We start from the raw sequence: 27,694 nt of genomic DNA on the forward strand, positions 1-27,694 counted from the left end.
ATCATTTACATAATTTGAGGGATCTTTACATTGTGTAATTTCTGGACAAGCAGTTGCACAGTGGACAATTGGACGTAATGCATCTCGGCAAATTAATGCGCTTGAATTGTTTTTTAGAAAAGGAGTGTATGACCCGTGGAGAGCGAACAAAGCCGCAGTAGGCTACCACTCGCTGTCAGGACTACTGTTTTTGTTGATGTCATCGGCAGCGGTGTTCCGAACCGGATCGACCGTCAATTTATAGTCAGGATTACTACAATAACAAAATATAGCCTACAATACAAGTAGTTAAGGTTTTTGGCGCACAGTGGATATGGGAGTTCTAACGTACTGTGTTTTACTTTTTCTATTCCAGCATTTGACATCAGCTTATGATTTTAAAGAAGGACAATATAACAATGGACAGTATGAATTTGTGAAAGATCCCAGTTTGAATATCGAAAAGAGATCAGCAGATTTAGAATTAGAACAGTTTGACTCTGAATCATCCGACCACATAAGGAGCAGGAGAAGCGCGGATGAAGGGGACTGTAAAAGTCTCCAGGGATTCGACACCAAATTGACTAACAACACCCACACCGTAAGTTAACCCTTCAGGTCCGGTTAGGTTAGACTTCTCACCGGTATAATAGGCTAATGTTCTGCAGGTGACACGTTACCTCGACAATTATCCTCATAATAAGAAAATGACTTGGGTTTAAACAATACCGTTAACATGAAACTAACCACATATCATAATCTATTCGCCAGCTTCTTGCATGAGATCAATTTTTCATGTTTCACAGCTCATTCAACTGTAGTCAAGCCAGTTGATACTGACACAAGTAGGCTACTGGAGTTAAAGATTACTTCAAGCCCATACAGAGCAGGATTATGGGTTTAATGTTCAGTTTAGCATCTCTGTAGCTAATTGTTTAAGGGTACCTGTAGTTCATTTATCAAGTTTCATCTTTAGTGAGTTTAGCATACAGTTGCTCTGTAATACAGTGTAGGTATACAATGAGCAATTCAAATGGTGTATCCTTCCCAGGGCATAACTGCATTGAGGCCATTATCTAGCCAGGCTAGTGTATATAGACATACGAAATTATTGACACCCTTGATGAACACCCTTTGGCCGTCATTGTAAATAAGAATTTGTTCTTAATTGACTTGCCGTTAAATAAAGGTACAATCAAATACAAATAATGAAGATGAGCAATAATGACTGTATCAAATAAATAATTCAAATACTGAGCTATTGTATGCTCAAATTGTTTTGGAAAATATATTATTTTATACTAATACAAAGAGGAAGGGGAAGAGGTTTTGTTTAACAAGTCATATTTTTTTCGCTCAGAAAAGTAGGGATCAAAATTATTGACACCCCTAAAGATTCTTATAAATAAAGTAGTCAGATTTTGTATTTTGTCCCATATTTCTAGCGCTCAATGACTACATCAAGCTTGTGAATCTACAAACTTGTTGGATACATTTGCAGTTCGTATTTGGTTGTGTTTCAGATTCATTTGTGCCCAATAGCAATGAATGGTAATAATGTATTGTGTCATTTTGGAGTCACTTTTATTAGGGGTTGGTTAGCATGTCTGGAACCTTCTCACTCATCATGATTTACCATTCATTCAGGATTATCCGTAATCATGGTAGCATCAACATCAATCAAAGTCTTTAGACAAGTTTGTAGAGTCACAAACTTGATGTAGTCATTGCGTGCTAGGAATACGGGACCAAATACTAAACTTTAGGGGTGTCAATAATCTTGACCCCTACCTTTTTGAGAAAATAAATGATTGCTTGTTAAACAAAATATATTTCTCTGAGAAAGATTTTTATTAGTATAAAATAATATAATTTCGACATCGTTTTGAGCGTACAACATAGCTCAACATTTGAAATGTTTATTTTATACAGTCATTATTGCCCCATCTTTATCAAGGGTGTCAATCATTTCAGACTCCGCTGTATGTGTCTCTCACCTGTTCTCTAATGGTAATGAGTCTGACCTATATTTCCTCATGGGAACGATACTGCCTGTAGTTCATACCTGGCCTGCCCTAACTACTTTGTTGTCATGTTCTGCCACAGTGTCTACAGATACATAAATACATAAATATGTATTCACTAACTGTAAGTCGCTCTGGATAAGAGCGTCTGCTAAATGACTAAAATGTAATGTAAAATGTACAGAGGGTCAAATAGCATTCTTTTTCAATAAGGAAATAGGTGAAACCTAGTGTTTGTTCGGCAGTTAGGTGATTCATGGGAACGATGCTACCTGTAGTTCATACTAGGCCTGCCCTAACTACTTTGTTGTCATGTTCTGCCTCAGTGTGTTCGGAGGCCTATGGGTGGTTGAACGGGCAGTCTGGTTTTTCAAGAATTTCTATTGCCTGTGCGTAAAGAGGAAGTGTTTAGTTGTAGGGGACGTGTGTGTGTGTTAGGTTGTTAAGTAATTAGGTTATAAGATACACACATTTCAAACTGTTTCTGCATTTGAGAGCACATTCTAGACATTTAGACTGAACAGTAGTCCCCTGTAGCTCAGTTGGTAGAGCATGGCGCTTGCAACGCCAGGGTTGTGGGTTCGTTTCCCATGGGGGGGGCCAGTATGAAAAATTTATGCACTCTGGATAAGAGTGTCTGCTAAATGACGTAAATGTAAAACATATACAAATTGGGAGTAGACCTATATTCCTATGTTTTCGACTTGACATTTAGACTATGCATTAGGCCTATACTGTAGGCAGAACTGATGAAAATTGGGAATATGTTATGAAGTTCTTGCCACTGACTGTCTTTCTTAATGATGTTGTCCTCAAACACTGTGCAGTCAGCTCTAACTAAGAGCGATGTTTAATTTCAGATCACCAGATGTCTTTTGGAAGCTGTCTGGTCTGTCTGTCTGGCTGTGTCAACACAGGACAGACAGACCAGTTTAGCAACGTCTTACCCAATGCATCCGCGTTCTACTCAGCTAACAAACAGCATACCCACAGACGCCTCGTTGAGTTAGTTCGTAGTTCCTGATAATATAATTTGGTCCAGTTCTTGATTTTCACTACCCCTGTCCTTCATTTCCTTGTAGCAACAAATTGCATTTAGTATAAACATTTTAGTACCCCCCCACACACACACAACACACAGATTGTACAATATTAGGATGCAATATATGCACAGTATATATATATATATATATATAAGCAAGATTTCAGGCTCTCACAGACCTGTAACTTCTTCTTTAAGAGGCTCCTCTGTCCTCCACTCGTTACCTGTATTAATGGCACCTGTTTTAACTTGTTATCAGTATAAAAGACACCTGTCCACAACCTCAAACAGTCACACTCCAAACTCCACTATGGCCAAGACCAAAGAGCTGTCAAAGGACACCAGAAACAAAATTGTAGACCTGCACCAGGTTGGGAAGACTGAATCTGCAATAGGTAAGCAGCTTGGTTTGAAGAAATCAACTGTGGGAGCAATTATTAGGAAATGGAAGACATACAAGACCACTGATAATCTCCCTCGATCTGGGGCTCCACGCAAGATCTCACCCCATGGGGTCAAAATGATCACAAGAACGGTGAGCAAAAATTCCAAAACCACACGGGGGGGACCTAGTGAATGACCTGCAGAGAGCTGGGACCAAAGTAACAAAGCCTACCATCAGTAACACACTACGCCGCCAGGGACTCAAATCCTGCAGTGCCAGACGTGTCCCCCTGCTTAAGCCAGTACATGTCCAGTCCCGTCTGAAGTTTGCTAGAGTGCATTTGGATGATCCAGAAGAGGATTGGGAGAATGTCATATGGTCAGATGAAACCAAAATAGAACTTTTTGGTAAAAACTCAACTCGTCGTGTTTGGAGGACAAAGAATGCTGAGTTGCATCCAAAGAACACCATACCTACTGTGAAGCATGGGGGTGGAAACATCATGCTTTGGGGCTGTTTTTCTGCAAAGGGACCAGGGACGACTGATCCGTGTAAAGGAAAGAATGAATGGGGCCATGTATCGTGAGATTTTGAGTGAAAACCTCCTTCCATCAGCAAGGGCATTGAAGATCAAACGTGGCTGGGTCTTTCAGCATGACAATGATCCCAAACACACCGCCCGGGCAACAAAGGAGTGGCTTCGTAAGAAGCATTTCAAGGTCCTGGAGTGGCCTAGCCAGTCTCCAGATCTCAACCCCATAGAAAATCTTTGGAGGGAGTTGAAAGTCTGTGTTGCCCAGCGACAGCCCCAAAACATCACTGCTCTAGAGGAGATCTGCATGGAGGAATGGGCCAAAATACCAGCAACAGTGTGTGAAAACCTTGTGAAGACATACAGAAAATGTTTGACCTGTGTCATTGCCAACAAAGGGTATATAACAAAGTATTGAGAAACTTTTGTTATTGACCAAATACTTATTTTCCACCATAATTTGCAAATAAATTCATTAAGAATCCTACAATGTGATTTTCTGGATTTTTTTTCTCATTTTGTCTGTCATAGTTGACGTGTACCTATGATGAAAATTACAGGCCTCTCTCATCTTTTTAAGTGGGAGAACTTGCACAATTGGTGGCTGACTAAATACTTTTTTCCCCACTGTATATATTATAGGCTACAGTAAGCTACTAAATAACATTTCCAGTGGCACACTGACCCACCTAATGATGAAGATGAAGCCATAGGCTACTCACGGTGATGGCCGATGTACTCCTCGTACTCCTACATCTCAAGATGAGATACTTTGAAAAACAGTGCTGCTGTTAGCTCCAAATTGGGAGTTCCTGAGAAAATACAATTTCTATTGACTCACGCAATTGACCAGTCAATGCCCCTGACTCACGCAATTGACCAGTCACATTAATATGCAGTTTATTTTATAGTATTATTAATCAGTTACCCAATCAGTTACCCACGTGGGTCTCTGAACCAACCATGAATTGGACTATTTGTCCAAACAATGACCACTTACTGATTATGGGCTTCCCAAAACATAATCAATTAAATCAATGCTGTACGTACAGTATCCTGTTGTCACAGATCTTCTATTTTTCCATAGTTTCTCTGTCCCAGCCAGACGTTGAACCCAGATGCAGGGTTATGGGTAATCTAGAGACTAAATGTGTGTCCCAGATGGTAACCTTTTCCCTATGTAGTGCACTACTTTGCACTAATAGCGCACTACCTTCTCAAAAGCAGTGCACATTATAGTGAATAGGGTGCCATTTTGGACGAACCCTAAAGGCTGAAGAAATAATTCCTAGAGGCTCATTCTAAATTCCCCCATAGGTCCAACCATAGATTGTATATATAGTGAACAAAAATATACAGTTGAAGTCGGAAGTTTACATACACCTTAGCCAAATACATTTAAACTCAGTTTTTCACAATTCCTGACATTTAATCCTAGTAAAAATTCCCTGTCTCAGGTCAGTTAGGATCACCACTTTATTTTAAGAATGTGAAATGTCAGAATAATAGTAGAGAGAATGATTTCTTTCAGCTTTTATTTCTTTCATCACATTCCCAGTGGGTCAGAAGTTTACATACTCAATTAGTATTTGGTAGCATTGCCTTTAAATTGTTTAATTGTTTATTGTTTAAGCTTCCCACAATAAGATGGGTGAATTTTGGCCCATTCCTCCTGACAGAGCTGGTGTAACTGAGTCAGGTTTGTAGGCCTCCTTGCTCGCACACGCTTTTTCAGTTCTGTCCACACATTTTCTATAGGATTGAGGACAGGGCTTTGTGATGGCCACTCCAATACCTTGACTTTGTTGTCCTTAAGCCATTTTGGCACAACTCTGGAAGTATGCTTGGGTCATTGTCCATTTGGAAGACCCATTTGCGACCAAGCTTTAACTTCCTGACTGACGTCTTGAGATGTTGCTTCAATATATCCACATAATTTTCCTTCCTCATGATGCCATCTATTTTGTGAAGTGCACCAGTCCCTCCTGCAGCAAAGCACCCCCACAGCATGACGCTGCCACCCCCGTGCTTCACGGTTGGGATGGTGTTCTTCGGCTTGCAAGCGACCCCCTTTTTCCTCCAAACATAACGATGGTCATTATGGCCAAACAGTTCTATTTTTGTTTCATCAGACCAGAGGACATTTCTCCAAAAAGTACGATCTTTGTCCCCATGTGCAGTTGCAAACCATAGTCTGGCTTTTTTATGGCCTTCTTGGAGCAGTGGCTTCTTCCTTGCTGAGCGGCCTTTCAGGTTATGTCGATATAGGACTCGTTTTACTGTAGATATAGATACTTTTGTACTGTTTCCTCCAGCATCTTCACAAGGTCCTTTGCTGTTGTTCTGGAATTGATTTGCACTTTTCGCACCAAAGTACGTTCATCTCTAGGAGACAGAACACGTCTCCTTCATGAGCGGTATGACGGCTGCGTGGTCCCATGGTATTTATACTTGCGTACTATTGTTTGTACAGATGAACGTGGTACCTTCAGGCGTTTGGAAATTGCTCCCAAGGATGAACCAGACTTGTGGAGGTCTACACATTTTTTTCTGAGGTCTTGGCTGATTTCTTTTCATTTTCCCATGATGTCAAGCAAAGAGGCACTGAGTTTGAAGGTAGGCCTTGAAATACATCCACAGGTACACCTCCAATTGACTCAAATGATGTCAATTAGCCTATCAGAAGCTTCTAAAGCCATGACATCATTTTCTGGAATTTTCCAAGCTGTTTAAAGGCACAGTCAACATAGTGTATGTAAACCTCTGACCCACTGGAATTGTGATACAGTGAATTATAAGTGAAATAATCTGTCTGTAAAGAATTGTTGGATAAATTACTTGTGTCATGCACAAAGTAGATGTCCTAACCGACTTGCCAAAACTATAGTTTGTTAACAAGAAATTTGTGGAGTGGTTGAAAAATGAGTTTTAATGACTCCAACCTAAGTGTATGTAAACTTCCGACTTCAACTGTATGTCTCTTCTTTTTCGAGAAGGTTTGACAGTTGATTGACAGTTGGGACTGGTTGTACTAGTGCAGCCTCCGACTGTGAGGGCGTTTGGTCTGAAGCCTATGCTACTGGTCGGCATGCCAAGGATTAGGGGTATTTGATTGTGTACTCTTGAACACTTCTCTTTCTATATGTAATGTTTTGTAATACTTAGAGATTTGGAGAGGGAGAGGCATGGTACAGCATTAGGTTAACGGCTGGGTGAACACAGCAGAGAGGTAGAGTTGTGGTACAGCATTAGGTTAACGGCTGGGTGAACACAGCAGAGAGGTAGAGTTGTGGTACAGCATTAGGTTAACGGCTGGGTGAACACAGCAGAGAGGTAGAGTTGACTAAAACGATTTCTGGATTACTCACACTCAATGACTAATGTGATGCTTGCCTTTATAAATGATGTTGTGATGGATTTCAGTCTGTGAACAATAAACAACATGACTGCAAATATTCCTATTTGCTCTCTTTTCTTGTCAGTACTCCTTCAATGACCTGAGTGGGTCCGTGTCACTGGCCTGGGTCGGAGACGCCACTGGGGTGAGTTTTACTATTCCATGTTCCATTCTGTCCCAATTACGTACTGATATAACTAAATGATCGGTATGTCAAACCAGGGTCTCAAACTTATAGATGGAATACAGGTGTTCTATACTAGTCCTTATAGGTGTTCTATACTAGTCCTTATAGGTGTTCTATACTAGTCCTTATAGGTGTTCTAGACTAGTCCTTATAGGTGTTCTATACTAGTCCTTATAGGTGTTCTAGACTAGTCCCTATAGGTGTTCTAAACTAGTCCTTATAGGTGTTCTATACTAGTCCTTATAGGTGTTCTATACTAGTCCTTATAGGTGTTCTAGACTAGTCCTTATAGGTGTTCTAGACTAGTCCTTATAGGTGTTCTAGACTAGTCCTTATAGGTGTTCTATACTAGTCCTTATAGGTGTTATATACTAGTCCTTATAGGTGTTCTAGACTAGTCCTTAAACTGGACTTGTTCTCTACAGGTCATCCTGGCTTTGACAACATTCCAAGTTCCATTCTTCATGTTGAGATTCGGCCAGTCCAAACTCTACCGAAGGTAAGAGTAGACTGATTCATCACCAGTTGTGTCAAATAATTTCTGTGGTAAAATAAAGCCAGATATTATTTGAGCTGACGAGTGGTTGAATATTAAAAGTGTGCTTTCTCAGTGAGAACTATGGGAAGTCGTTCCAGGACGTCACAAAACTCATCAACAACACTTTCATCAGGACAGAGTTCGGCATCGCCATCGGACCAGAGAACTCTGGGAAGGTAAGACGTGTTTTTAAAACCTGTGAACAATCTTACGTGTTCATGGCATGTTCTAGAAGAAACGTTTCTGAAAATAATGGCAACACTTTACTGAAAGACTGCAGGAATAACTTTGTTAGTTTTATAAGCATGTATGAACCTTTACTGTCTTGTATTAAGGCTTATAATATGTTATGTCTCCATATGTATCAAAAGACGTGATGTTGCAGACCACTGTTCAAGGGGACATATCATCATTTGGTTTGCCTGTCCTGCTCCTCCCAGGTGATCCTGACAGGTGATGTGTCTGGCAGCCTGGGCTCTCGTATCTTTCTCTCCAGAGACTTTGGGAAGAGCTTTGAGCAGCAGGACCTTCCCTTCAACCCCCTGATGCAGATCATGTACAACCCCAGAGACGCCAACGTTCTCCTGGTTATCAGCAACACTGTGAGTCGGGGGTCAAGGGGCGTGTGCGTGCGCGTGCGCGCGTATGGAGGGTGAGGAGTACTACAAAGTATTCTTACTTCTCCTAACACCCAGACCCATCAGCACACTTAACTTATCAATACTTTTACAACACCAGTGGTCTAGGCAGCCTCATCATGTACCTCTCAGGGTTGATAAGAGCTGTTCAGACCCTCTCTATCTAAATCACTTTATGGTCTCTCATTAGTAGGTCTGTTAACCCTTTACACTCGTGGGAATTTACCTATATGGATAGGGCTAAATTGAAAGGTTTCTTACAAAAGAAATATGAAAATGCATAAGCATGGTAGCAATTGAAAAGGAACAGTTTGGAGATTATGGGAAAATGATTAGACCAAAGTTAAGGAGGTCCCATGTAGCTCAGTTGGTAGAGCATGGCGCTTGCAACGCCAGGGTTGTGGGTTCGATTCCCACGGGGGGCCAATATGAAAATGTATGCACTCACTAACTGTAAGTCGCTCTGGATAAGAGCGTCTGCTAAATGACTAAAATGTAAGATGTAAGGACAGTTTACCTGGCACAAGACTGAATCCAAACATTACACTGTTGACTTTATGTGCATTTTACATTTACTGTACTTTTACCCCGCATTTGTTGATAACGAAAACAGAAAATGCTCTGGATACATTCAGTAACATGATAAGAATATTCCTGGAAAATGTGGGGTAGGTGCAACATAAGACAAAAAAAATGACAAAGGTTTGAGTGAGAGGACTAACTGGTGTCTCCAATTGGCCACACACCTCTACAAAGTGTGCACAGTTCGTAAGCAATTTCAATGCACTTTTATGACTCAAAGAAGAGTCTTCAACTATAAGGTGATTTTTTTTTTTAGCTCTCCTAGCTGTGATGTTGAGGAACTACAGCAAGCAGACTTGTAGTTGTTTAGTCTGGAACACATACCTGCTTCCCGCCATCACACAATTACTGCCGTTGTTTACGCAATCCAAAAACTGACCATTTATAAATCACAATGTGGGTCAGGTGGTCATGATTTGAAAGCTTGTTCTATTGCAAACATGACTAGCTAAGTTACAAAATATGATATTACAGTGTTAGGCTTTCACAGGGTAATTCAGAAAAACAGATCATAATTTTGGTGCGCATAGAAAGGAATCATGAGTGCATTCAGGTGTGTGACACTGTGAATAAACACACAGGCTCATTCTGTTCAGAACAACCCAGGGTACGACGCCATGTCATCTTGGAACTGTACATCAGACACAGGCTCATTCTGTTCAGAACAACCCAGGGTACGACGCCATGTCATCTCGGAACCGTACATCAAACACAGTGATCATAAATGTTGACACTGTATATGACAGTTTTATGATTTGGAAACGTGCAGTGCACATTTGGACTCACGGGTGTTCGGCTTGCTTGTATGATATTAAAGCAGTATTTATTATAATCCTCAACGTCTCATCTTTCAAAATACATAGAGTCCTCTTCATTTACAGCATTTCCCCAACTCAGACATCAAAACATTTAGCAAAAGTTTCCCAATTACCGGAAGGGATGGGGCCAACTTCTTGTTGCGAGCGTTGCTCAAGTTCAGAACGGCTGTCGGTCAAAACGTGGTCCTCTGTAGCTCAGCTGGTAGAGCACGGCGCTTGTAACGCCAAGGTAGTGGGTTCGATCCCCGGGACCACCCATACACAAAAATGTATGCACGCATGACTGTAAGTCGCTTTGGATAAAAGCGTCTGCTAAATGGCATATAAAAAACCCATGCGGCACTGTGAAGCACAGAGCCAGAGCTCTGACGTCATGTATAGCATGTTACTGTTCAGACACTACGTTCCAATTTAGGCGCTGATTAGTGCCCAAATCTTCAATTTTCAACCCGTACACAGGTACTAGTGTAGAGGGCTTTTATGTGTCAGGTGGAGAGGAGTAAAGCTGTGGGAATCAAAACAAAACTAGAGAGAACATTATTGGGGCCATATCTTTTGTTGTGTAAATGGCAATGTATGTATTTTTAATACTCTTGTAAACCCTTTACAGAACGAGCTCTGGCTGTCAGAGGACTTTGGAGAGAACTGGAGGAAGATCCATGACATGGTGTGTCTGGTCAAATGGTAAGAGACATGATACAAGATATAGGAATAGAGTTAGCAGAAGACCCCGTCCTTACATGGCTGCCACAGGGTAAGAGTTAGGATCTATTAGCAGGCAGTTATCCCATTGCTCACGGTCTGTTTGAGTTCCTATAATGAGCACTGTTGTTATGTAGACTGTACTGGATGTTCATTCCCTCTATAACTGCAGCTCAGTCCCTGTGGTTGATTTGGTGGAATTATATTTGCTTGACCTCTTCTCCGTCGGGCAGCTAGCCGATTAGTTTTAGATGTAGGATGTTGAATAAACCCATAGAGTTAGAATACTAGAATGGACATGAACCTTCTTATGATGGTCCAAAGGTCAGACATGTTGGTCAGGGAGTTAGTCAACCATGGTTTGCCAGTGCTGTGATAAGATATTGTTTCAAACAATGTTTGTGAAGAATTTATCTGCACTGTAGGTGTTAGCTAGCTAGCCAGCCAGTTTTAGAGGAATGATTCCATAAATGTTTCAAATTAACTGCCAATACGCCAACATTCCATTCTAACAATGCAGTCAATCCACAGCCACACACTGGCTGAAATCAGTTGATGATAGGATTTAGGCCGGCAGCTAGCCTATTGGTTAGAGAGTTGGGCCAGCTAGTTTGAATACCCGGGTCGACAAGGTGAAATATCTGTCGGTGTGCCCTTGTTTTGCTCCAGGGGCGCTGTACTATTATGGCTGACCCTGTAAAACAACACACTTCACTGCACCTATCCTGTGTTTTTTTTTACAAGTTGTAAAAGCAACAAGTACTGATATTGTATCATATAATAGCACTCACAGCTTTCCAAGAAAACCAAATCTGAGACATTTATGGTCTGTTAACATATATATTTTAGAGGCTATTTATACAGACAATTTGTATAAAATCCATATAAACTGTATTTGTGTAATTATATGACAATATTTTAGGTTGACAATAATTCTATTACACTTTCTGATATATCACATGCCTTACTTTTTAATGTCCTGCATAAGTAAAAGCAGGAAATGCATCACCTCTGCCTCTACTGCCATTCATTCCAATTAGACTGGGTTTGGATTTCTCCCTGACCAAGATGGCTGCCATTTTCACCCAGTTATGGTACTTTGCGGGTTTAGTCCCTCTAGTAATTTAATAGGATCTCTATGACTAGACCTCTCAGCTAGCTGATTAGTTGTAGACGTATGTTGAATAAACATACTAAATAAACATCCAATACTGCCCCCACTGATAGCAGAGGGCACCATACACACAGTAACACACTGTAAAACACTATAAAACACACTGTAAAACTCACTGTAAAACACAGTAACACAAAGTAAAACACACTGTAAAACACACTGTAAAACACACTGTAAAACACACTGTAAAAGCAGGCAGTAAACAGGAATTGCAGTTATGTTAGTTAGTGTTTGACTAGGTGTTCTGAGCCAAGCCCACAGAAGCTGTAGTTTTGTGTAGAGTTATTTCCTGGATCTGCCTGCATTGTGATGAAAGGGCGTCAGTAGTTACTGTGAGGGTTTGTTTTCCCTCGCTGGTTCGCTTTCTAATGCTGCGACACCCAGACACACACACACACACACACACACAGCGATATCACACCACCCAGCCTCTCCTCCCAGTCCCTACAGACCTAACCTTGATAGGAATACAGGAATATAGTTCAAACTTAACTAGGGCATGACAAGAGTTTCTGAAGACAAACACAACAGAACATTTGGAGCAAAGTACATATTTGAGAAGGGCATGTGTGTGGCAGGGAGCGTGTGATAAACTGTAACCAAGACGATAAAGCAAGTCACCAAGGTCCTTTTTAGGACTGCGGGAACAACTATTGTTTGTCTCTACAGCCTGTCTCAAATTCTATCATCACCAGTGTGTCCCAAAGTATATCAGTCCAGGATACATTGAAAACAGTGACCTTGGTGCTGTACTAGCAACTAAACATGTTTTACAAAGGCTAGTAATGTGTGGTGACAGCTAGTCTTCTTCTCTGTTTCCAGGGGGATGAACAGGAACATATTCTTCACCTCCAACCTCAATGGATCCTGCAGTGAGTGACACTGACACCCATTCAAATAGCTAATAAACTCCAGAATTACTTTATAGTCTTTATAGTCTTTATAGTCTCTATAGTCTTTATAGTCTCTATTGTCTCTATTGTCTCTATAGTCTCTATAGTCTCTAGTCTCTATAGTCTTTATAGTCTTTATAGTCTCTATAGTCTCTATAGTCTTTATAGTCTCTATAGTCTCTATAGTCTCTATAGTCTCTGTAGTCTCTGTAGTCTCTATAGTCTCTATAGTCTTTATAGTCTCTATAGTCTCTATAGTCTCTATAGTCTCTGTAGTCTCTGTAGTCTCTATAGTCTTTATAGTCTCTATAGTCTTTATAGTCTCTGTAGTCTCTATAGTCTTTATAGTCTCTATAGTCTTTATAGTCTCTATAGTCTCTATAGTCTTTATAGTCTCTATAGTCTCTATAGTCTCTATAGTCTCTATAGTCTCTATAGTCTCTATAGTCTCTATAGTCTCTATAGTCTTTATAGTCTCTATAGTCTCTATAGTCTCTATAGTCTCTATAGTCTCTATAGTCTCTATAGTCTCTATAGTCTCTATAGTCTCTCGTGACAGATTACCATAAATAGTTCATGTGCAATTTGGTTCTGGATTCCAAGATGAATAACTTGATATCTAACTTTAAGACTAGATAAGGAGAACATCTGTCTCACCTTCTCAGATGACAGGGGGATGCTGGATTTGAGGAGGACAACGGATTATGGGAAGACCATAAAGACCGTTGCCACTAAGATCTTCTCTTTCGGCCTGGGGGGAAAGTTTCTGTTCGCCTCTGTTATGACTGGAACTGTAAGTATGAGGAACTTTGTGTGTGGTCTACTTGTTTGCTTGTGTGTGTTGGTTAGTTTGCATAATATTTGTGTTCCTGCTTTGAATGTGAGCTTGTTCTCTAAGCCTAATGCCCCCCCTCTCTCTGTGTTTCTCTCTCTCTGTTTTTCTCTCTCTGTTTCTCTCTCTGTTTTTCTCTCTCTGTTTCTCTCTCTCACTCTGTTTTTCTCCCTCCCTCCCCCAGGGCACTCTGAGGATTATCCATGTGTCGACTAACCAGGGGGAGGAGTGGAACATGGCTCAGCTGCCTCCGGTTGGCCACGAGGAGTTCTATTCCATCCTGGCAGCCAATGAGGACATGGTGTTCATGCACGTGGACGAACCAGGAGGTCAGTCAATAGCCAATACTGTGTTCTTTCTTTCTTGTCTTATTTCCACACGGTGTCTCACTAAATAACCATGTTGGAGAGGACCCTAACAGAACCAATGTTGTCTCCTCATCCTGTCACTCTAGTTAACCATGTTGGAGAGAACCCTAACAGAACCAATGTTGTCTCCTCATCCTGTCACTCTAGTTAACCATGTTGGAGAGAACCCTAACAGGACAAATGTTCTCTCCCCAGACACAGGCTTTGGCACCATCTACGTTTCAGATGACAGGGGGACAGTGTATTCTAAGTCTCTGGAGCGTCACCTCTACACCACCACAGGGGGCGACACTGACTTCACCAACGTTACCTCTCTACGAGGAGTCTTCATCACTAGTGTACTGGCAGAGGGTAGGGACCTCACGCACGCACGCACACACACACGCACGCACGCACGCACGCACACACACACACACACACACACACACACCACACACACACACACACACACACACACACACACACACACCACACCACACACACACACACACCACACCACACACACACACACACACACACACACACCACACACACACACACACACACACACACACACACACACACACACACACACACACACACACACACACACACACACACACACACACACACACACACACACACACACACACACACACACACCACACCACACACACACACACACACACACACACACACACACACACACACATACACACCACACACACCACACCACACAGACACACCACACACACACACACACACACACACACACACACACACACGGGGGGACGTTTTGGCTCTTTACGCCAGCATTTGGGATTTGTTTCATATGAGGCGACAGTACAGAATGGCACCTTTTATTTGAGGGTATTTTCATGCATATCTGTTTTACTGTTTAGAAATGAAAGCACTTTATGTATCTAGTCCCCCCCCATTTGAATATGTCATAAGTATTAGGACATATTCACTTATATGTGTATTAATGTAGTCAAAACTTTAGTATTTGGTCCCATTTTCCTAGCACGCAATGACTACATATGTGCCCAATAGAAATTAATGGTAAATAATGTATTGTGTCATTTTGGAGTCACTTCTATTGTAAATTAGAATAAAATATGTTTCTGAACACTTCTACATTAAAGTGGATGCTACCATGATTACGGATAATCATTGGGAATAATGATGAGTGAGAAAGTTACAGGGGTACAAAGATCATACCCCCAAGACATGCTAACTTCTCACTATTACCAATAACAGGGGAGTATAGCATTTCTTAGGAGGGTATGAGCTTTGTTCCTACTTTTTTTTCCTACCTTTATTTAACCAGGTAAGCCAGTTGAGAACAAGTTCTCATTTACAACTGCGACCTGGCCAAGATAAAGCAATTAATACACTATACTTTAAGTGAATTTGTCCAAATACTTATTGAAATGGGGGGACTAGATACATAAAGTGCTTTCCTTTCTGTACTGTCGCCTCATATGAAATATTTTATCTAAAATCCAAAATGCTGGAGTATAGAGACAAATAAAACATTTAAAAAAAAATAGCTTCACTGTCCAAATAAATACGCAGAGGAGTGTAAATGTCTCTTGTTGTTGTCCAGACGGCTCGGTGCAGTCCGTGGTGTCCTTCGACCAGGGAGGGGAATGGGTGCCCCTGCAGAAGCCTGACAACACCAAGTGTGACTCCACAGCTAAAGACCCTGACAAGTGCAGTCTCCACATCCACGCAGCTTACAGCACGGCTATGAAGCTGAACGTCCCCATGCTGCCTCTCAGTGAACCAAACGCTGTAGGACTCATCATAGCTCACGGTAAATCACACACGCAGGCATGCAAGCACACACACACACACACACACACATCTCATTCTCCTACATCTCCTTCTCCTCATTAACCTGTTCATGACTGTGTCCATTTGACTAAGCAAAAAGGCCAGGCCATTGTGCTGGAGTCTGATCGAGCGCTAACACTCGGGGTTCCAGCCTCAACTCTGCCACTAATCCGTGGCCCTCTCCCATATGTATCTCCTGACCTCCCATATGTATCTCCTGACCTCCCATATGTATCTCCTGACCTCCCATATGTATCTCCTGACCTCCCATATGTATCTCCTGACCTCCCATATGTATCTCCTGACCTCCCATATGTATCTCCTGACCTCCCATATGTATCTCCTGACCTCCCATATGTATCTCCTGACCTCCCATATGTATCTCCTGACCTCCCATATGTATCTCCTGACCTCCCATATGTATCTCCTGACCTCCCATATGTATCTCCTGACCTCCCATATGTATCTCCTGACCTCCCATATGTATCTCCTGACCTCTGAACCCTGACCTCTGACTCCCACCCCCAGGGATTGTGGGCGATTCTATCCCTGTGATAATACCCAATGTATTTTGGTCATTCAGCAGACGCTCTTACCCAGAGCGACTTACAGTCAGTGAATTCAACTAAAAGGTAGATAAAGAACCACACAGTCATTGCAGGTAAAGCAGTTATCAGTTATCAGAGTGTGAGTGTCAGTGCAAGAAAGATGGCTTTGACTTCTCACATTTAACCTTTCACTATTTCATTAAATCTACATTGTTTATTAAATACCGGAACGTATAGTTATTTCTACTTTGACAAGTTGCTGCATGACAGAAATCAGATATGGCATTATCCAAAGCGACTTAGTTATGCTTGCACACATTTTTTATGCATGGGTCGGCTCATCCTCAGAGAGCCCTGATACAGGCCTGTGGAGGCAGAGGGGGGGCTGATATAGCCCTGTGGAGGCAGAGGGGGGGCTGATACAGCCCTGTGGAGGCAGAGGGGGGGCTGATACAGCCCTGTGGAGGCAGAGGAGGGTGGAGGCAGAGGAGGGGCTGATACAGCCCTGTGGAGGCAGAGGAGGGGCTGATATAGCCCTGTGGAGGCAGAGGAGGGTGGAGGCAGAGGAGGGGCTGATACAGCCCTGTGGAGGCAGAGGAGGGGCTGATACAGCCCTGTGGAGGCAGAGGAGGGTGGAGGCAGAGGAGGGGCTGATACAGCCCTGTGGAGGCAGAGGGGGGGCTGATACAGCCCTGTGGAGGCAGAGGGGGGGCTGATACAGCCCTGTGGAGGCAGAGGAGGGGCTGATACAGCCCTGTGGAGGCAGAGGAGGGGCTGATACAGCCCTGTGGAGGCAGAGGGGGGGCTGATACAGCTCTGTGGAGGCAGAGGAGGGGCTAATACAGCCCTGTGGAGGCAGAGGAGGGGCTAATACAGCCCTGTGGAGGCAGAGGAGGGGCTAATACAGCCCTGTGGAGGCAGAGGAGGGGCTGCACAAACCCAGTGATCACATTAATGGACAAACCAATGGAATGTGAGAAGTACTGCGCTTCAACATGATTGAGGACAATGGACAAAGAAATCCTTAAAACTCACCAAAATATTCACCAGGAGAATCTAAATGATCTTGAACGCCCTCATCTTCATGTTGTTTGTCCCCTCCCTATCCCCTTCCCCCGGCCCGGGCTGTTTCAGAACCAAGCAGAACATCACAGACGTCAGGAGGCGGTACAGAACCAAGCAGAACATCACAGACGTCAGGAGGCGGTACAGAACCAAGCAGAACATCACAGACATCAGGAGGCGGTACAGAACCAAGCAGAACATCACAGACATCAGGAGGCGGTACAGAACCAAATAAGCAGAGTTGTAGACATGTAGACAGTCCAATCAGAAGCACACCGAACAAACCGGACCCCCAGAACTATCAGCCAGGCACCACCACAACAGCTCACCCTGTGTGTCTGGGGGTTTTGCACTCCACACAGATGCATCTCTGAAACAGGGGTCGACCAGTGAACAAGAGACCCCATACCAAATGCTGCAAGACGTGAGACTGTGTAGTTGTTTTGATGTGTATGCTGACAACGAAGAAGACAGAAGACAGGTAGAAGTGGACCTCGGACACGGCCGGGTTGAGAGAGAAGAACTCTGAGGCCATCGTCCCTCCCACTCCAGTCACTATCAGCCACAGGACGTAGCCATTGGTGGGAACACTCAGGATGAGATTGATTGCGCAGGAAGCAGTGTTGATGAAAAATGCATTGTGCATAAAGGTCAGCTACTGAAGTTCTGTTTGTCTCTGAGATGTTCATGTCTTCACCTTCTGGACTGGTGAGCGGGCTTCAATATGCTTCTACAATGATTGTTGTTACTAGGATTGTTCCTGTTGCAATGGCACGGTAAAACATTAATCAATCAAAGGAATCAAGATTGGGGTCAATTCCATTTCTACTCAGTCAATTTAGGAAATCAATCAATATTAGCAGCACAAAATGATATGTTATCCAATTAACTCACTTCATCTTATTCAACACATCTGAATCATCTAAATTCTACAAAACTAACATTTTTACCGCATTGTTTCTTACATTAGAGACAATGTCAGTGATAAAAGGTACACACCTGAATGGACGGAGTTCTCCTCTGGTCTGGAAAGTGTAGAGGCGACGTTACATAGACAAGCTGAAGCTGGAGTGCTGCAAACATTCATACACACACATACGGCCTTGTCTTTACATTGATTGACCACATCTGACATGAAAATGTTGACATGCAAAATGTAATCTATATCACACCACTATATGCCATGTAGTGTGCTATGGATGTGTCTTGGATAGGGCTGGGAGTTTTTCCTGCCAGGTCAAATGGTGCTGAAGGTTTACCATATAATGTTATTTAAAGGGTCAGTCTGGGTTTGGTTCATCCATTTTTTTTTTTACTTAAACCAATGATATACTGTATAGCCATTGATTCTTGAAGAATATAACTTATAAATGCCTCGGGGCATAGACGGGCTACACCTGGCTGTCTATTTTACTTGACCTCTGACCCCTAACCTCTCCACTCTGACCCTTAACCCTCAGGGAGTGTGGGCGATGCCATCTCTGTGATGAAGCCTGATGTATTTGTGTCCGATGACGGGGGCTACACCTTGCTGTCTATTTATTTGACCTCTGACCTCTAACCTCTCCACTCTGACCCTTAACCCTCAGGGAGTGTGGGCGATGCCATCGCTGTGATGAAGCCTGATGTATTCGTGTCCGATGACGGGGGCTACACCTGGCTCCAGGCCCTGAAGGGACCTCACCACTATGCCATCCTGGACTCTGGTGGACTACTGGTGGCTGTGGAGCACTCTGCTCAGCCCATCAAAGACATCAAGTACGTCTGTGTGTCAAAAGTAGTGTACTATATAGGGAATAGGCCAGGGTGTCGTTTCAGACACGTATTCAGAGGGCGAGGCGATGCTGGTAGCCTGGATCCCAGTCTCAGGCTATTCTGCTGTAAGACATACTGGTATCCAGGCTAGAATGCAGAGGCCTCAAAAAACCTAAAGAAAGAAACCACTAAAACATCTGATAGGGCTTCTATAGGGAACCACGTTACGATAAAACACCTTATGGCAATTGTGCTGACGTAGGATATGTGTTCTTTCCTGTCAGGTTTTCCACAGACGAGGGCCAGTGCTGGCACCTTCACCAGTTCACTAGCGATCCCATCCACTTCACAGGGCTAGCGTCGGAGCCGGGGGCGAGGTCTATGAACGTCAGTGTCTGGGGCTACAGAGACTCTCTGCTCAGTCAGTACTGGGTATCAGTCACCATCGACTTCAGAGAGCTGCTCACTAGAGACTGTGAGTACCAGGAGATACAATTAAAACACTTCACACTACTTAGCCAACCCGAGCTGCACTGGACTGACCCTGTTACGCATCCACGAAACCAGTCTAAAGGAAACTGATGTGATATAGATGGGACCGACTGGGGTTCAAACCCGGTTCTCTTAAACCTCAAAGAACTGTGTTAGCCTGCTGAGCTAAAGTCTCATGTCTGTTTCTCAGGTGAGGACCAGGACTACGTGCAGTGGCTGGCGCACTCTGATGACATCAGCGACCCTAACGACGGCTGTATGATGGGTTATAAGGAGAAGTTCCTGCGTCTGAGGAAGGCCTCCGTCTGCTGGAACGGACGGGACTATGAGGTCAACAAGCAACCCAGCCCCTGCCCCTGCACTCTGGATGACTTCCTCTGGTCAGTGGTTCAATGACTTAAACTGTTGTTTGGAAACTGTAAATCCATAAGCATATTGCAGTTGTGTATTGTAAGGGAGAATAGATTAGACTAGATTACCTTCATTTATTTTGTTCAGGTCAGCACATCAGAAACATACAAACAATTTACAATATTGGGGGTTGTCTGTTGTCTGTGCACTGCGTTACATGTGGAGGATGAACGTCACTAACTGTACTGCTATGTCTGTCTGTCTCTGTCCCTCTGTCTCTGTCCCTCCCTGTCTGTCTGTCTGTCTCTGTCCCTCTGTCTCTGTCCCTCCCTTTCTGTCTGTCTCTGTCCCTTTCCTGTCTGTCTGTCTCTGTCCCTCTGTCTCTGTCTCTCCCTTTCTGTCTGTCTCTGTCCCTTTCCTGTCTGTCTGTCTCTGTCCCTCTGTCTCTGTCCCTCCCTGTCTGTCTGTCTCTGTCTCTCTGTCTCTGTCCCTCCCTTTCTGTCTGTCTCTGTCCCTTTCCTGTCTGTCTGTCTCTGTCCCTCTGTCTCTGTCTCTCCCTTTCTGTCTGTCTCTGTCCCTTTCCTGTCTGTCTGTCTCTGTCCCTCTGTCTCTGTCTCTCCCTTTCTGTCTGTCTCTGTCCCTTTCCTGTCTGTCTGTCTCTGTCCCTCTGTCTCTGTCACTTTCCTGTCTGTCTGTCTCTGTCCCTCTGTCTGTCTCCGTCCCTCCCTGTCTATATCCCTCCCTCCCTCCCTCCCTGTCTGTCTGCCTGTCTTTCTTTCTGTCCCTCTGTCGCTGTCCCTCCCTGTCTGTCTGTCTCTGTCCCTCCCTGTCCGTCCCTGTCTGTCTGTCTGTCTCTGTCTGTCTCTGTCTGTCCCTGTTTGTCTGTCTGTCTGTCCCTGTCTGTCTGTCTCTGTCTCTGTCTGTCTCTTTCTGTCTCTGTCTGTCTCTTTCTGTCCCTGTCTGTCTCTGTCCCTCTGTCTCTCCCTGTCTGTCTGTCTGTCTGTCTGTCTCTGTTCCTCCCTTCCTGTCTGTCTCTCTCTGTCCCTCTGTCTCTGTTCCTCCCTTCCTGTCTGTCTGTCTCTGTCCCTCCCTGTCTGTCCCTGTCTGTCTGTCTCTGTCCCTCCCTGTCTGTCCCTGTCTGTCTGTCTCTGTCCCTCCCTGTCTGTCCCTGTCTCTGTCTGTCTCTGTTCCTCCCTTCCTGTCTGTCTCTCTCTGTCCCTCTGTCTCTGTTCCTCCCTTCCTGTCTGTCTGTCTCTGTCCCTCCCTGTCTGTCCCTGTCTGTCTGTCTCTGTCCCTCCCTGTCTGTCCCTGTCTCTGTCTGTCTCTGTCCCTCCCTCCCTCCCTTCCTGTCTGTCTGTCTCTGTCCCTCTGTCTCTCCCTGTCTGTCTGTATGTCTGTCTGTCTCTGTCCCTCTGTCTCTGTCCCTCCTGTCTGTCTGTCTGTCTCTGTTCCTCCTTGTCTGTCTGTCTCTGTTCCTCCCTTCCTGTCTGTCTGTCTCTGTCCCTCCATGTCTGTCTGTCTGTCTGTCTGTGTCTCTGTCTGTCTGCCTGTCTCTGTCTGTCTGTCTCTGTCTGTCCCTGTCTGTCTGTCTCTGTTTGTCTGTCTGTCCCTGTCTGTCTGTCTCTGTCTGTCCATGTCTGTCTGTCTCTATCTGTCTGTCCCTCCCTGTCTGTCTGTCTAACCTGCTCCACGCTGCCCCCCTGCAGTGACTTTGGGTACTACCGTAAAGAGAACAGCTCTGCGTGTGTGGAGCAGCCGGACCTGAAGGGCCACATTCTGGAGTTCTGTCTGCAGGGCAAGAAGGAGCTGCTGCAGACCACAGGGTAAGGCTTTGTTCCAACCTGGGCATTCACGAGACCGTGGTAGCCCACTGAGCGAAAGCCTAGGCATTAGCTTGGGGAGCTAACACAGGTCTTCAAGTCTCAGACAAAGCTACTCATCACACAAGTGTGGATCACCGAACCACCTCCATTAAGATACTCTCTTGTGTGACCATGACTGACCACTAACCATGCCTTCCTGGTCCACAGCTATAGGAAGATCCCTGGGGATAAGTGTGAGGGAGGAACACAGCCGGAGAGGAAAGAGATCGACCTCAGTAAGAGGTGTGTCAGTGACCTGCTGGGACGTCAGGAACTACTGGTTAGTAGAACTATTTATGTTCGTGGATCTCATTGGTACTGGTCTACGAGGGCCATAATCCAGTGGTAGTCTGATGAGTTTTGACTCCACCCCCAGCAGAAAGCTGGTTAAAATGAAGTCATTACATCCAGTTGAATTTGGTCATAATGACGTTGTTTCAACCAGTTTAGCCTGCTGGGGGTGGAGTCAAAACTCCCCAGACTACCACTGGATCTCATTGGTCCTGTTATACAATGACTGACCACTGCAACATGACTATGGAGGTGATGCTGTACCGCTGTCAGTAGTAACGCTACTGTAGTCTTACTCTCTCTCTCTGTATCTCTCCCCTCCTACAGACGGATGGCCATCTGTCCAGCTCTGCACCCATCGTAGTGACGGTTCTAATCATTTTGATACTCAGTATCGTAGCTGGGGTCCTCTTCGTCAAGAAGTACGTCTGCGGTGGAAGGTCAGTACAGCTGTTTTTACGATTCCTTATGTTCTTTTAGATCAGGACAGCAAACTCTTCCAGGGAATGTACTGTGTCCAGTTGTAGCCATGTATACATCCACAAAGAACTGCAGAGAGTGAAGAGGCTGATCAGTACTTTAGGAGAGAGCTGTAGAGAGCTTCTAATGATCCGAGCTGAGCCAAACCAAGCTATACTGAGTTGAGCCAAACCAAGCTATGCTGATCCGAGCCAAACCAAGCTATACTGAGTCGAGCCAAACCAAGCTATACTGAGTAGAGCCAAACCAAGCTATGCTGATCCGAGCCAAACCAAGCTATGCTGAGCCGGGCCAAACCAAGCTATACTGAGCCGGGCCAAACCAAGCTATGCTGATCCGAGCCAAACCAAGCTATGCTGAGCCGGTTACTCAGGCACCATAGTTTCTGGCACAACGATAAGTGTTAAAAGGGTTTAAGTGGCTCAGTGTGTCTGTGTGTTTCGATTGGCTCCCCCAGGTTCCTGGTGCACAGCTACTCTGTCCTACAGCAGCATGCTGAGGCCCTGGGAGACGGAGTAGACGAGCCACTAGACAGCAACCACACTCAGGCTGGCAACAAGACCGACTTCCACGACGATTCAGACCAGGTAATGTTACCATAGAAACACACACACACTTTACATATCCTTTTCATGTTGTTATTTGTGTGGCCTTAGCACTTGTTAAACCGATAAAATGTAGGTCAGTTCTTAGTTAAAGGAATGGCTGTCTCTCCGTTGCCTCAGGGTTTTCTCTAGTCCTTTCTGTTAAAAGTCCACTTTCATAGGAATGTTTTTGTTCTCTGTGCTTCTGTAGGATCTTCTGGAGTAACAGGAGGATCCTGCAGCTCCCAGGAGGAACTACTAGCCTCCTGCATCTACTAGCCTCCTGCATCTACAAGGGGAATCTAGTCTCCTGTCTCTCCTTTACAACCCAGAGCCTCCTGCATCTACAAGGGGAATCTAGTCTCCTGTCTCTCCTTTACAACCCAGAGCCTCCTGCATCTACAAGGGGAATCTAGTCTCCTGTCTGTCCTTTACAACCCAGAGCCTCCTGCAGCTACAAGGGGAATCTAGTCTCCTCTCTCTACTTTACAACCCAGAGCCTCCTGCAGCTACAAGGGGAATCTAGTCTCCTGTCTCTCCTTTACAACCCAGAGACTCCTGCATCTACAAGGGGAATCTAGTCTCCTGTCTCTCCTTTACAACCCAGAGCCTCCTGCAGCTACAAGGGGAATCTAGTCTCCTGTCTCTCCTTTACAACCCAGAGACTCCTGCATCTACAAGGGGAATCTAGTCTCCTGTCTGTCCGGAGGTTCACTGCTCTACATTGAAGAACAAGTTGATCCTATCTGTACACCCAGAGGCTCGCTGCTGCTCTCTCTCCTTCGCCTCCTGCTACTTCCTCCTTCCCCCCTCCACCATGACCCTTGACCTCTAACCCCTGCCCTTCCAGCACCTGGCGGAGAGTCCTTCTAATGCAGCTGTAATCAGTGAGGTGTTCAATGAGGCTTTGTGATCTGAGTGAGACACAGCCAGAGTTCAGCAGGGGAGCAGAGGTCAAGTAGGCTTGTTGTGGTTGATTTAGAATGTATTCTGCAAGTTCCTTTTCTGTTGGGAACAATAGAGTGATGGAATGATGTGGTGGTTCTGGACTACTGGTGAATCTGGAATAATGGAACTGCTGTGTAGAAGCTGTTTTATGGTCATCAGGAGCTTCTCTTAACAACATCTACTGTAGCTAGACTCTTCAACCAAGTGAATGTAAACAGCACCATGACATTAAGGGTTACACATGCCACTCCCGTTGCTTGGGACTGGGGATTTGGGGAATATGACGTATACACTTCTATTGAAGACATGTCCTCTTTCACCCTCCCCTGCACTTACATAAAGATCTTTCCTTTTTCATTCATGTGATTCGGGGTCGGGGACCTGGTAAGTAGGTTGCAATTAGTTACTGTGGCTTGGCAAAATTATTCTACCAAGCCACTCTATTCTAAACTAGATTTAAATATTTTGCCTAAATGATAAGACGCAAGTGAAAATATTTATAAGCATTTTAAAGTTGGATAGCAATAACATGTTTAGATACACCGCATCAACACGCTAAGCTTTCATAGCTGGAACCAACCTCCTCCTCTAAACTAAAGGGACGAATCCTAAAATGAGAAATATGTACCCAACTCAAACATTCACCTCCTAAATCATGCGTTGATGTCAATGGGGTGAAAAATGAGTTTCTTGTATCTCAAGTTATGATTTGGCCGTATTGGAACAATAGAATAAGTATATCTAAACATTGTATGCAGTTGTGACTGCCTAAAGCAGTAAAAAACGTCTGTTTAGTTTGAGTCAGAGAAGGGAAGTGTAGTGTACAAATAGCGATTGGCCTCACGCCTCCTCATTTCTCAATATAAATGATGTTTATGTTTTAATATATTGAGCTAATCCTACACTAGTGAAAGTAAACCCAAAATGTGAAGGAAGGACAATAGGAATCAATCATTGGAATAAACTGCACACAACAACGTAAACACAGGAACTAAAAAGCACATTTTAGAAATGTAGTACATAGATAGATCTGGACATCTTTTGATGAAGCCGTTTGTTAGAAGAAATGGTTTTATAAGCTAACAATGTTGTGTGGATGTCCAGCAGTTTAGCACTGGCGTGCCTGTTCTCAGGGTACTGTAGATCCTATCTGAATATGATGAGTTAATACTACTGAATCACATATTCATTGTGGTCACCACATTACCTGAAAGGGTCATTGACTTAGTTTCACAGAGACAGGGTCATCCTAGCCTCGGAAGCCCATTTGGAAGGATGGCCTTGGGAGACTAGGGTCATGCTAGCCTCGGAAGCCCATTTGGAAGGATGGCCTTGGGAGACTAGGGTCATGCTAACTGGGTATAAACACCTGACGGGCGGTTTATATATATTTTTTCCTAATACTATAGTTGGATGCAATTGTTTTTAGAATAATACATGTACAGTAGAAGCTAAATTAATAGTTCTTGTAGGCTTTTCATGTCTTGAATATTGAAACAAGACGCTGATAGCTTCCCATTTGAACTAGGCTACTTTAAATACCGAGGAGTCACATGATCTCTCTCTCTCTCTCACCAGTTTTTGCTGTTTAAAACATTTGTTGCACAATCCTTTCCCCTCTCTTCTTCTGTCTAATACATCCCTTTACATGGTGGGCTTCTATTTATTTGTAATGATTTGATTCTGAGTGCAGTAATGTAACTTATTGTGTGGATTGATCATGGTTATACAAGTGTCTAGTATGGGTGTAGGGTCTGTAATATGAGGGTAGGGTCTGTAATATGAGGGTAGGGTCTGTAATATGGGGGTAGGGTCTGTAATATGGGGGTAGGTCTGTAATATGAGGGTAGGTCTGTAATATGAGGGTAGGTCTGTAATATGGGGGTAGGGTCTGTAATATGAGGGTAGGTCTGTAATATGGGGGTAGGGTCTGTAATATGGGGGTAGGGTCTGTAATATGGGGGTAGGGTCTGTAATATGAGGGTAGGTCTGTAATATGGGGGTAGGGTCTGTAATATGAGGGTAGGGTCTGTAATATTTAGAATAGTTTCTAGGTATCAGAGCTGTTGGTGTATCCACAGTTTTTACCACATTGTCAATGACACCCCTAGATTGCGCTTACTCTAGTTAGCCAATGTTAATAATGATTCCTTGAATTCAAACCAATAATACACATATATTCAGTCTCCTTTTCATTACATGGTGACTTGCAATACCAACTACCCTGTTATTTTGTAGAATTGCCCTCAGACTTCTCTCCTACCCTTAAAGCAATGGAAACATACATAACCCAATTTTATTTTACTCCCTGATCATGCAATACAGCTTTATTTGTCCATTGTGAAACAGACAAATGCAATGTTTCATCAAACCTATATTTGGTATTTGGTTTGTACATTACTATACCCACACAGGATTGAAAGAATTTGCAAAATCTCGATTGGCATTAGAGCCAAGACAACACATACTGCGGCTGCTAAAACACTGGGAAGACACTTGTTCTGAATTAATTCCTATTTAATCATGAAGGTTTTATGTATTGAGATTTGAAAGGTGAGACACTTTTCTTACATTTTAAAATGGCTGTATAAAGTAATAATTCAATGTGATGACAGCTCTGTAAATATACAATCGTTACGTCTTTGTATCTGCTGTGTAGTTCTTCAGTATATTTGATGATCTTGCTTTGGGTTATTGACTAATAAATTAACTTGTCCCTTTGCTCCTTTGATAAAAGTTTTCTGGTCCTATATTACATAAGAGTAGATTTTATTCTGATGTTAACATTCAGAAAAACAACTTGATGATACAAGAACGTAAAATCAAAACTTAACAGAAATGGTAAATAGTGCGTCATTGGTTTGTGGCATGATCAGTCTCTGGCATCTTTAAATAGAGGTTGCATATTACTGCATTATAGAGAAATCATCCAAATATAAACATCATCTCAACTTCAGATTCTGTACAGGAAGTTTCCCTCAGAAGAAAATAACTATTTTCCATTCTGTACCACAGGCGAGGGCTTTGTAGACCGCATTAGTTCCTCCAGTTCTTCCTCTGAAAACACCCTTCCATCCCATCTCTCCTCCATCCGCTCATCTTTCTCCTCTTCCTCCTCCAACACATTGTCCTCTGTATCTTCCTCCTCTTCCTCTCTAGAGTTATCTTGTCCTGAGGTGCGTCTGCTGTGCAGGGTGGGTAAGGTTGAGAGCTGGGTGGGTAGTGAGGCCAGAGGAGCAAGGCTGTTTCCAATAGTCATGGGTCTAGGGCCATCCTCCAAATCCCTGGGTATCAGACTGGCTGGTCAGGGGACCAAGGCACCAGTGCCACTTCCTTTGGGTGGCATGGCTGGTGTGCTACTACTGCTCTGTCCAGAGCCAGGCAGCTACTGCCTACCCTTTCCCACCTC

The 27,694-nt window shown here is 43.8% G+C and overlaps 1 protein-coding gene across 2 annotated transcripts; it reads left to right on the plus strand.

Annotated features, from left to right (window-relative positions):
* Window positions 1–27,007, plus strand: LOC121537717 (sortilin). Of its 2 annotated transcripts, XR_006657396.1 has the most exons (20): window positions 1–580; window positions 7,445–7,504; window positions 7,972–8,045; window positions 8,158–8,260; window positions 8,525–8,686; window positions 10,733–10,806; window positions 12,821–12,870; window positions 13,557–13,684; window positions 13,908–14,052; window positions 14,287–14,442; window positions 15,680–15,889; window positions 19,112–19,280; window positions 19,562–19,752; window positions 19,960–20,149; window positions 21,827–21,943; window positions 22,151–22,262; window positions 22,601–22,713; window positions 23,211–23,340; window positions 23,549–26,193; window positions 26,312–27,007. XR_006657396.1 is itself a non-coding variant. In XM_041845320.2 (19 exons), exons 1-19 carry the CDS (start codon window positions 314–316, stop codon window positions 23,561–23,563), a joined length of 2,466 nt encoding a protein of 821 aa, XP_041701254.1. In that variant the 5' UTR covers window positions 1–313; the 3' UTR covers window positions 23,564–27,007. The 2 variants fall into 2 exon arrangements, 1 of the variants encoding a protein (XP_041701254.1); XM_041845320.2 differs by having other exon boundaries at window positions 23,549–27,007.
* Window positions 27,008–27,694: the final 687 nt, after the last annotated feature.

The sequence above is a fragment of the Coregonus clupeaformis genome, chromosome 24, assembly GCF_020615455.1.
Source record: "Coregonus clupeaformis isolate EN_2021a chromosome 24, ASM2061545v1, whole genome shotgun sequence".
NCBI classification, from domain to species: Eukaryota; Metazoa; Chordata; class Actinopteri; order Salmoniformes; family Salmonidae; genus Coregonus; species Coregonus clupeaformis.

Excerpts from the sequence above, each read along its gene's own strand:
- LOC121537717 (XM_041845320.2), top strand. The coding sequence starts at position 314 with ATGGGAGTTCTAACGTACTGTGTTTTACTTTTTCTATTCCAGCATTTG. Across the intron at positions 14,053-14,286 it reads GCACGTGGACGAACCAGGAG|ACACAGGCTTTGGCACCATC; the intron begins GTCAGTCAATAG and ends TTCTCTCCCCAG. Across the intron at positions 14,443-15,679 it reads CACTAGTGTACTGGCAGAGG|ACGGCTCGGTGCAGTCCGTG; the intron begins GTAGGGACCTCA and ends GTTGTTGTCCAG.